Source organism: Rutidosis leptorrhynchoides, chromosome 3 (genome assembly GCF_046630445.1).
Source record: "Rutidosis leptorrhynchoides isolate AG116_Rl617_1_P2 chromosome 3, CSIRO_AGI_Rlap_v1, whole genome shotgun sequence".
Taxonomy (NCBI): Eukaryota; Viridiplantae; Streptophyta; class Magnoliopsida; order Asterales; family Asteraceae; genus Rutidosis; species Rutidosis leptorrhynchoides.
Window position 1 is genome coordinate 108,621,298 of NC_092335.1, and position 11,454 is coordinate 108,632,751.

Genomic DNA, 11,454 nt, shown 5'->3' on the forward strand with positions numbered 1-11,454 from the left:
TCGGGACGTATGTGGTATAACTGATTAAGTGATTACTTGATAAGCAAAGGGTATACAAATAACCTTACTTGCCCTTGTGTTTTCATTAAGAAAACAACATCCGGATATGTGATCATAGCTGTTTATGTTGATGATCTTAACATCATAGGTACAAATAAAGAGATCTATGAAGCCATTCAACTTCTTAAGAAAGAATTTGAAATGAAAGATCTCGGAAAAATCAAGTATTGTCTTGGTTTACAAATTGAGCATATGCCTAATGGTTTACTTGTACATCAAACAACATATACTGAAAAGATTTTGAAACGTTTCAATATGGACAAGGCAAAACCATTAAGTACTCCTATGGTTGTTAGATCACTCAATGTTGAAACTGATCCATTTCGTCCATGTGAAGATCATGAAGATATTCTTGGACCAGAAGTACCATATCTTAGTGCAATTGGAGCTCTTATGTATCTTACAAATTGTACAAGACCTGACATTTCTTTTGCAGTTAATTTGTTGGCAAGGTTCAGCTCTGCTCCTACCAAAAGACACTGGAATGGGATCAAACACATATTTCGATACCTTCGAGGAACTACTGATTTAGGATTATTTTATTCTAACGAATCAAAACAAGATTTGGTTGGTTATGCTGATGCAGGTTATTTATCTGATCCACATAAAGCTAAATTTCAAACTGGATATGTATTCCTAAATGGAGGTACTGCAATATCATGGCGTTCTAAAAAACAAACACTTGTTGCTACATCATCAAATCATGCCGAAGTGATTGCATTACATGAAGCTACTCGGGAATGTTTTTGGTTGAGATCAATGACACAAATCATTACTGATTCTTGTGGACTAGAACGCGATAAAAGTCCAACAATTATCTATGAAGATAATGCAGCTTGCATAGCACAGATGAAAGAAGGGTATATCAAAAGTGACCGAACCAAACACATACCTCCTAGATTCTTCTCATACACTCAAAATCTCATTAAGGACAACGAGATTGAAATGAGATATGTTCAATCCAGCAAAAACTCTGCTGATCTTTTCACGAAAGCACTTCCAACTGCTATTTTCAGAACACACGTTCATAACATTGGCATGAGACATGTTCAAAAGATGTAACAACCGAAGCGATGTCTACTTGAGGGGGAGTCAACTCCATGCTGCACTTTTTTTCCCTTAGCTAAAGTTTTTCCCACTGGGTTTTCTTTAGCAAGGTTTTTAACGAGGCAGTAACTTACAGTTGATCTTCAACAAACAAAATTGATATCCAAAGGGGAGTGTTATAATATATAAATATATATATATATAAATGGATAGTCAATTATTGATACACAAAAGTAATATTATTGTATTACCTAAACTTGTGATATTTTTGCTATAAATAGCCATGAATGCAAGCATTAAACTTGCACCATTTTCTCACACTTACAAAGTGTTTCTTTCTTTCTCTCCATTATCATCTTTGTTCTTACACTTCATTATTAGTATTCTTAATCAAGAATCAAATCACTAAAGGTAGTTATAAGCCTACTGAATTATAACATCAAGAATCAAACCACTAAAGGTAGTTATAAGCCTACTGAATTATAACATAAGTTTAAATTTGGTCAGAAATTTCCGGGTCGTCACATTGCTGTACTGATTGAGGGGTTAATTGATTTATGCTTTTATTTTTTGTTAAAATTCTTACATAAAATTACGGTTTGTAGAGGTGACAACTATTACAAGAGATGAATGCTTTTCCTTTTTGTTTTTCTGAAGGTTATGTCTTTTTTTAATTGCGTTTGTAGGTCTCTCAAATGTTATTGTTTCATTAAATTCTCCATAGAGTGTTTCTCAGTCAACTACTTTGATATACATATGATAATCCTTAATTAAATCTCTGCTGTTGCTACCTACAACTTTACCATAGTGATTTTTGGCTTGCAAGAATCGTTAGGAAAAACCAAAATCATCTATCAAGGAAGGGCCAAAAGCCTATTGGTTCTTACGGATATATGGCTCTTGGTAATAACTCTGTTTGCTCCTCTTTTATTAGTAGTAGGGGTAGCTAAATGGGCAACGGGTGTTGTGGGTAACAAGTTAAAATTAGTGACTTTTTAGTACTAGTTCTATAAATTTGACGTACTTTCAAGAACACTCGGGATAATACACGAAATATGATGCGACAAAGCAATAAGTAGAATCAAATGTTAAAGTCAACCACATGGCATCATTTTGTTAGAGGATATCATAGTGATTGTGAGATTCTCCGGATGTAGTTTCAAAAGAAGTTAATATTCCACCACTAAAAATGGGTTTTGATGAATCACTAGCTATCAAGTTTGTGAATAGGTCGGTGACCGAATTTGAACAGGAATATAAATGGAGCACAGGTGTAAAAGTTTAATAAAATTTGCATTGTTAATTGGAGTAAATACTAAAAACAACTTTATTTTTTGGTAAAATAATTTTTTTTAATGTAAAACTTTTTTTCTGTTAAATACAGGTGGGGGCGGATACCCCCTTTGAGTAACACTATGTTCCGCCCCTGATTGTGATGGGGTTAACGTGGGTGAGTTTGTGCATATGGTAAGTAGTTCATGAAACAACATTGACAAGGGTGTTTTCTGCGAGTGCTACTAGTTTAAATGCGGTTGCGGTTATTTAGAGCCCTACAGGCTTGAATCCAATTTAGGTTTGGGTAAGGTTGCTACTTCTAACTGTTTTACCAGGTCACATTTGGTTTCGGGTCAAGCATTGTGTGGAGAGAGTTCGGTTTCGGGTAAGAGGTTAAGAAAAATGAGATTAAAGTCTCTGTTGTTAATTCGAGGATCGGGTTCGGAGTTAATCCAAGTCCATATGATATTCAATATTCAAAGATAGACGTGGCTTTGGAAAGTCAAGGGTTCGTCAATAAAAATAGAAAATTGAGTGAGACCGTTAATGTCGTTGCAGGGTCGAGGGCATCTCGATCGAATGGGATGGCTACGGCATGTTTATTAGATAATAATCAAAATGCCTTGGTAAAGGTTCTACATCGTAATTACTTATATTATTGACGATGCGCAAAAATAGTGCGCTACTTATTCTAAAATGTTTTTCATTATACATTGGGTTTCTCTTGAAAGTGGTGCTTGTGTAAAGTTCCGGCTGCAAGTTCACGATCTCTACGAATGTAAATTCGAGAAATTGGAACTCGCTGTGTAGAACTTTCAGCCTCTTCATCATCTACTTTCTCACCGTATGCTCGTAAAAGATCCAACTCGGATTCGTCATCCAATCCCAAATATCGAAAAGTTCAAATAAATATTCATATTTAAGTTTGTTTATAAAAAAAAAATGGAAATAATTAGAGAATATTGAAAGAAATGTGTGAATGAGAAATGTCGTATTTACAAAAATTAATTTAATTTTTTTTATTTACAACGGCTATATAGCTGTTAATTTTAAACGCTCCAACACGTCTCGCTCTTCCCGTGATCCGCTCATCCCACCGGACAAAAAAAAGCCACCATCACACCACACAGTGCCATGATGGTAGCGTGATGGTGGTGTTTTTAGCCCCTTCACGCTTCCCGGTGAGTGGTCTAATATATAGTACCCCAGGAGTAACTAGGTACTTGGTGATGCCATTTTCATATTTGATAGTTAAGACTCTAAGTAGCTGGTATAACATAGTCGACTTTTTTATTTTTTTTGCCAGTATTGAAATTTTAAAGCCTTTTATGTTACATCACATAGTGATAGTAAATCGAACATTCGTACACTTTGAAATAGTAAGTAGCATCTTTTATTCCAGATTACAAAAAAAGGAAACAAATGCATATAACCATAACAGAATTTTTTTCACTCTTGTAATACAACACTCATACAAAAGTATATACTAATAGAACAACAAAAAGAAACACAACATTCATCAATCAAGAGCCCAATGATTAAATCTATTGGGGCTTGAGGGAATTGGCTACATCGATCACAAAACGGTATCTCACATCAGCCTTATAGAGCCGCTCGAAGGCAGTGTTGATGTAGTCCATGTTAATAAGCTCTGTATCTGCAGTTATACCATGCTTTGCTGCAAAGTCAAGCATTTCTTGAGTCTCTTTAATCCCTCCAATCAGACTTCCAGCAACAACCTTATTCCCTGTCGGTACACGCCACCCATTTATTTATTAATTCACCATTTCATAGTTCTCGGTCGAAAAAGTTAATAGTAGTACCATATGCAAAAATATATCATGGGTATTGATCAGTTACCTGTAAGCAAAGAAAATGCTGCAATCTCCATTGGCTTCTCTGGTACACCAAGAACAATTAGTTTTCCATGGGGTTTTAGTGCAGCAATCAACGGCGCAACTGGATGGTTTGCCGACACGGTATCGATGATGCCATCGAGCGACCACATAGCAGCCTGTATAACATACCAAATAAAAGCATTTAACATTTACCGATCTAATCAAGACATAATCCCCGACAAATTAAAAACAAACATTAAAAAAATGATTATTAATTACCTGCATTTGTTGTTCGTCTTTGCTATTAATAAAGTGATCGGCTTTAAGTCCTTCAAGTGCTTCTTCTTTCTTAGACATTGATGTGCTGAAAACGGTAACTTCCGCCCCAAAAGCCTTAGCCATCTTCACAGCAACATGACCGAGCCCACCGAGACCAACCACACCCACTTTCGTACCAGGCTTGTCAAGACCATGGAATTTTAAAGGACTGTAAGTTGTGATCCCGGCACATAACAACGGGGCACCAGAATCAAGTGGCAAATTTTCAGGCCAACGAAGAACGAATTTCTCGTTTGAAACCATGTGATCGGAATATCCACCGTATGTCATGGTACCATCGGAGTCGATAGCACCGTAAGTGAGAACATTCTTAGGGCAAAAGTTTTCGCTATCATAAACACAACCTCCACATGATCCGCATGAACCAACCAAACACCCAACTCCAACTTTGTCACCAACCTTAAACTTTTCTACTTTGCTTCCAACTTCTGTAACCACACCCACAATCTCATGCCCGGGGACAATCGGGTACTGGGTTATGCCCCATTCGTTCTTGATATAGTGAAGATCGGAATGGCAGATTCCGCAGTACAATACTTTGAAACGAACATCTTTCTCTCCAGTAGCCCTAAAGCATAATCAAGTATACTCAATCAATACAATATCATAATTTAAGTAAATTTAAATAATACTATAAGTTTAAGAAAAGTATACCTTCTGGAGAAGGTGAATGGAGCAAGTGTTCCTGAATTGTCACGGGCAGCATAACCATATGCCTTGATTGGATGCTCTGTTTCAGGTGATTTTGCCATTTAGAAGTGTTGAAGACTTAATTAATCTGAATTTGATTAGTACCAAATAATGCTGTAGGATTGATGATGTGTTTAATTTGATGAATGAAATGAGGCTTATTGCTCTGCTATTTATACATAATAAAAATCGAGATGCAACCCCACGTAAGCGATTGCATTAGGGTGATGTCACGAGTTAATATTAATATAATATTAATATTATACTAGTGAAATGACCCGTGGAACCACGGGTTTGTTTAAACGAAACAGTTTAATGATATGTTTTAGGTATTAAGTGAACGCAAATGATAAAGTTATTTAGTTTAACGACCCGTAGAACTACAGAGTCCGACTAAGAAACTTGTCAGCTAAACATTTCATCAAACACCTAAAATGATATTAAACAATCTACATCCAATCATGGTGAATTCCGATTGCAAGCTTTCTTCGGAGATTTGGGTTCGAATCTACAAATGGTGGAATTTTGGGAATTGTGTCCTCACAAACGTTGATGACACTCTTCTTGGAAAGTCACCACTCGTTATGTCTTCTCTCGGGAAAAAAGTTTGGCAAAGTGTGGAATGGGTGTGCTCATATTACCTATGGAAAAATCGAAATTCGATGGTCTTTCAAAACAAAACTTTGAGCGCCCCGGTTTTGCTAAAGGAAATTCAAGTGAAGTCGTTCGAATAGATATCATCTAGAATCAAAGGGATAAAGATCGAGTGGCTAAATTGGCTCTCTAATCCTTCTATGTACTTAGACATCTAGATAGTAGTTTCGTTTGAGTTGCAACCTTTGCACCCTATTTCTTTGTATTTTTCGTGGTCTTCGCATCTCAACTATCATTTCTTAGTTGAGAGTCTCGTTGTATACTTTGTTTAGTAATTTATATGAAATTAGCTTGCTTTTCAAAAAAAAAATATATATATAAATTTAGAATTTGTTTCCTTCTGCCTAGCTTTTATACCTTCTCGTACTCAATTCAAAATAATTAATTAAAATAATTCAAAATTATTTAATTTTAATAATTAAAATAATTATTAATAAGAATAATTAATTAATAAGATTTAATAATAATAATTAATTAATAAGATTTAATTTTAATTCAAAATTATTTAAATTAATGATATCACTCACCATACTTAGATTAAGATTTAATTTTAATTCAAAATTATTTAAATTAATGACATCACCCACCATACTTAGATTTTTTTCTTTTTATTTTTCATTTTTCTTAACAAATGAATTAGTTTAATAATGATATTATTATTTTATGATTTTAATAGAAACTATAGATTATATTAGGGTGATGTCCCTACTTTAAAATTCAAAGTCAGTGCCATCTTTGTTGGCACTTTGACATCTTTGAAAATATATGCCCCGTAAATGTGGAGGCATGTCATAATGCAATAATGTAAAGTTAGTGCCATCTTTGTTCTCTTTGACATTTTTTGAAAATATATGCCCCGTAAATGTGGAGGCATGTCATAATGCAATAATGTACTCCGTAAATACAACAGGAATGACGAGGTTTTAGCACAACCCATTATAGAGCATATTTACTAAAGGCATGCATAGTAGCAATTTCAGAATTGAAACTCAACGGATTCTTAATTTCTTTTAGTACTAATTATATTTGAAAGCTAATGGTTATTTACCTTAAAAAATCTACAAATTCGAAATATATATAGGGTCACTAGTTAAATTCAGTGGTATCGTATACATTTCAAAGAAAATGATATAAATTCGAAAAATATATGAGTCCTGTTGTTAAATTTAGTGGTGTCCTACATATTTTAAAAAGGTATTTTCTATACAAAATTTTCAAACTAGTAGTGTCCTCTCACTCTACGGATTAATAAGTAAACTCGCATGCATCCTGAAAAATATTTCCATAACTAATGTATTCATTATTTTAATTTTTTTTTATTATTATAAACCACTACCCGCATTAAAAAAATTTCCTACACTACATTTTCCAATAAGAAAACTTCAATATATCTTTGAACATTCATGCTCTTAAGTATCGATCTCGATATCCACTATATATATATATATATATATATATATATATATATATATATATATATATATATATATATATTAGAGGTGGATTTTCTTTTAGATTAACCAGACCCTTTATACCTATAACGTGTTTAACTAATCAAACTCACTTTCACTTTGAGATGCAAATTGCTTACTAGTGAAAACAAACACAAACCCAAATTCGGGGACACGGGTAAGGATGTAAAGTTTCTTGTTCATTTTAAATTTTACATTCAGGAAAAAGTATGTTTTCCGCGTTCATTGTTACCGAGCATTGTTCCAATCCAATAAGATATGGACAAACAGATTAACGAGATGATACAAACGTTTTGGCGAAGGCAAATGTTCTAACTTCTAAATCATTTAATCGTTATCGTTATCGTTATCGTTAATCGTAAATAAAAAGATGGCGTAATTATGTAATGGAGTACATCAGATAATATATAAATATAAATATATGTATTAAAATAGAATTAACGTGTTACAGTTGTTCTATGGCTCATATAAAGAAATGGGTTGATTTTATGAAAAGTAAAAATGGATAATTGAATCATAAAAAAGACAAAAAAGATTAAAAGTTAAATATGGGAGAACAATGGATTAAACAATACAAACTGCAGACACGCTTGTTAAGTACATATTTGGTATAGCACATGAGATTGAGAAATATGTTTTATATACACTTGGCTTTAGTCAAAAACTCCGAAAATGACTACATTTTCCAGATATCAGTCCCGTCCCCATTGAAAATGTCTACACCCAATATGTTTCCTACACGTTTTCACATGTGATCTGTTTCTCCGAACCACCAAAGGTACTGTTGACTGCGAATCGAGTTAAACACAAATTAATTTCTGAACTAAAGTGATCTCGCGACCGCGAGATGTTTAGTGGTGCTCGCGAAGTGAGTCTCGCGACTGGGATCATGGACTCGCGACTACGAGATTTCTACAGGAGAAATATGTGCAGGAATCATGCACCTCGCGACCGCGAGGGGTCCTGTTGCGACCGCGAAAATCTGCGGTCAAAGTTGGATTTCGATTAGGAGTTCGCGTTTTCTTTGAATTCGTTATCGTTTTGCACTATAAATACCCTCATATGTAACTTGTAATATACACCTACGAAATTTTAATAAGAATAATCTTTGGTTGGTCGTGGATTAAAGCAATCTCATTGATTGCATATAACCACTTTATATTCTCGTGTTTTTTATGTTCTTGCTAGTATCTATGTGTTCGCTTCATATATTCGTTTGTTGTCTTGTGGGTTGATAACCAGAGGGTCGTCAAGTCTTGTTATGGTTCACCTAATCGTTACTGACAGGTATACATTTCATTACTTTGAGAAATCACTTTTCATGTTCTTTAGAATTTGAAAGAAAGTTATGATGCGACTAGTAGGAAATTATTGAGTACACTACAAAAGTGTGCATCCGCCTTATGCCAATTCACGTATGACACAGTCGCGGATATGTTTGATGAACTTAAAGATGAGCGAAACATCTTTGATTCATTGTTTAAAGAGTTTCTGTATGTATATTGTTGAGTTATGTCCTTAATTATGAGTAAACCTAATGCACAAGATATTGTACGTTTATTTAGTGCACGCAAAGAGAAACGTGATTTTAGGGGAAGCTCGGGAGTATTGATTGTCTGCATTGAAATTAGATAGATTGTTTAAATATATTGAAAGGTGAATACACAAGGGGTGGTCACAAAAATCCGATAATTATGCTTGAAGCACTTGTTTCGTATGACATGTATAAATGTACACGTTTTTTGGGATAACGGGTTCGAATAATGAATATTTACAATGCCTTTGATATTTGATACACTCAAAAGAGACATTGCTCCATCCGCATCCTTTGAGCTAATACCAAATGTTACTACTTAGCCGATGGTATATATCCGGATTAGGTCATACTTGTCTAATGGTGGTCGTGTCCTAGTGACGAGCCACATGTCAAATTTACAAGATTTCAAGGAAGTACATGAAAGATGTTGCGAGCGAACATTTGGGTATTTCAAGGTCGGTTTGCTCCATGTCTCATAAGAAACCCTTAGAGAGGTTTTACCGACCCGCAGTAAGGAATTCGGCTCGATTCACATGGCCGTATGGATTGAGAAATCTTGTCTCTAAAGTGCGAGTCGGGTTTTTTCCCGAAAGTGCGTGCGTGCGTGCGTGGCAAATGATTGTGATTCGTGAAGGCGGTAATTCCCCTCTAGGTGATGCCGACAACAATCTTTAAAAAAATGATTGTTATCAAGATGAGAATACATTTGTGTTACATTACACTTTATAATACAAAAAGACAATGGATTCATTGTAAGTTCGATTCACGGAGAAATACTTGTTGAACCAGAGAACAGAATCTAATGTGTTAGAGATAGAATAATAGATCGAGAAACAATTAGCTAAGAAATAAGAGAAGGTCTTGTCGAGTATATCTGACATCTTTCTTGGCCATGAATTAATTTTAGTTTATGTTCATTTTTAAGAATTTTAATTTGTGTATTTTTAATTTTTATAAGTTTTAATATATGTAATTTTCAATTTTAAGAATTTAAATTTATGTAGTTTATTTAATTTATGTTATGTATTTAAATTTAATGGATGTTAATTATTTAGATTATTTATTGACAAAAATGAAAAGGAGTACAAATGTGAAAATTTGACATTTAGACCATAGATAACGCAGGTGTTTGTCGCCATTTTCCGCCCACAAATGCCCCACAAACGCCCGAAATGGGCGTTTGTGGGCGTTTGTCACCAAAAAATGCTGGTACAAACGCAAGTTTAGGGGACGTGGCACGTTTTGATTGGTGTAAATTTCATAGCCGTTAGAGAGCTAGCCGTTGGTTTTTTTTTTTTTTTCTTCTATAAATACACACTCTTTATTTTCATTTTTCACACACTTGTATTCACTACACACTCACATATATATAAAAGTTTATATCTTCTTTTTGTTTTAGAAACTAAAAAATATGAATTTTTTAGCCTTAAGTATCGATTTGTTATTCGATTCAACGTCGTCCGAAGAAGAGGAAGAAATCCAACCAAGAACTCGTTTTCAAAGACAACCACGACATTTTTTAAATAGAGATCGTGAAGCAGCGGGTCAATTATTGTGGAACGATTACTTTTGTGAAAATCCGACGTTTCCGGACGACATTTTCAAGAGACGATTTCGGATGCGCAAAGTTTTATTTCTCCGTATACGAGACGGTATTCTTCAACACTCTTATACTCCTAATGCCCCCGATCATTTTACTTTTATCCAACAACGTCCGGATGCACTTGGACGTCTTGGTTTCTCAACTATTTAAAAAATAACTTGCGCGTTACGGCAATTGTCGTATGGGATGATCGCGGTTATATTTGATGAATATATTAAAATGGCGGAAAAAATGGGTTATGTTACTTTAAATAATTTTTGCAAGTGTATAATTGACTTATATGGGCGGGAATATTTGAGGAAGCCTAATGCAACTGACATTGCTCGGTTGTATTCGGCGCACGAGGAGAAACATGGTTTCAAGGGAATGTTGGGTAGTATTGACTGTATGCATTGGGCATGGAAAAATTGTCCCGTTGCATGAAAAGGTCAATATACGAGAGGTGATCACGGTCACCAGACGATCATGCTTGAAGCGGTTGCTTCATACGATATGTGGATACGGCATGCGTTTTTTGGGATGGCGGGTTCAAACAATGACATTAATGTGTTAAATCATTCTCCGTTGTTTGATTCCCTTCGTAAGGATAGAGCCGCACCTTCACCGTTTGAAGTAAACGGAAACTAGTATCCCTTCGGTTACTACTTGGCGGACGGGATATATCCCGATTGGACAACACAAATAAAGGGGTATACGACTCCTATTGAAGAGCCTAGAAAAAAATTTACTAAATTTCAAGCGAGTGGTAGAAAGGATGTTGAGCGTACATTTGGTGTTTTACAAGGTCGGTTTGCGATTTTAAAAACACCGGCACGAGTTATGAGTGTTAATAAGATGAGAAGGATAATGTATAGTTGTATTGTTATGCACAACATGATACAAGAAGATAACGGGTTTGCGTTAAGTACTTGGGAACAAGAATGGTTAGATAAACCCGAA

General features: G+C 34.8%; 2 protein-coding genes across 2 annotated transcripts; one reads left to right on the plus strand and one right to left on the minus strand.

Annotated features, from left to right (window-relative positions):
* Nucleotides 1–3,828: 3,828 nt before the first annotated feature.
* Nucleotides 3,829–5,374, minus strand: LOC139896642 (8-hydroxygeraniol dehydrogenase-like). The gene is made up of 4 exons (XM_071879289.1): nt 5,214–5,374; nt 4,500–5,127; nt 4,243–4,396; nt 3,829–4,129 (listed from the first exon to the last, which is right to left on the minus strand). The coding sequence occupies exons 1-4, from the start codon at nt 5,309–5,311 to the stop codon at nt 3,927–3,929; spliced, it is 1,083 nt and encodes a 360-aa protein (XP_071735390.1). The 5' UTR covers nt 5,312–5,374; the 3' UTR covers nt 3,829–3,926.
* A 5,360-nt stretch (nt 5,375–10,734) lies between these two features.
* On the plus strand, nt 10,735–11,142 carry LOC139900294 (uncharacterized). Its single transcript, XM_071883080.1, has 2 exons — nt 10,735–10,900; nt 10,943–11,142. Exons 1-2 carry the CDS (start codon nt 10,735–10,737, stop codon nt 11,140–11,142), a joined length of 366 nt encoding a protein of 121 aa, XP_071739181.1.
* The last annotated feature ends 312 nt before the right edge of the window (nt 11,143–11,454 follow it).

Coding starts and splice junctions, on each gene's coding strand:
- LOC139896642 (XM_071879289.1), bottom strand. CDS start 5,311: ATGGCAAAATCACCTGAAACAGAGCATCCAATCAAGGCATATGGTTAT. Junction 4,397..4,499: donor AAGACGAACAACAAATGCAG/GTAATTAATAAT, acceptor TATGTTATACAG/GCTGCTATGTGGTCGCTCGA. Junction 4,130..4,242: donor AGCATTTTCTTTGCTTACAG/GTAACTGATCAA, acceptor GTGTACCGACAG/GGAATAAGGTTGTTGCTGGA.
- LOC139900294 (XM_071883080.1), top strand. CDS start 10,735: ATGGCGGAAAAAATGGGTTATGTTACTTTAAATAATTTTTGCAAGTGT. Junction 10,901..10,942: donor AATGTTGGGTAGTATTGACT/GTATGCATTGGG, acceptor TTGCATGAAAAG/GTCAATATACGAGAGGTGAT.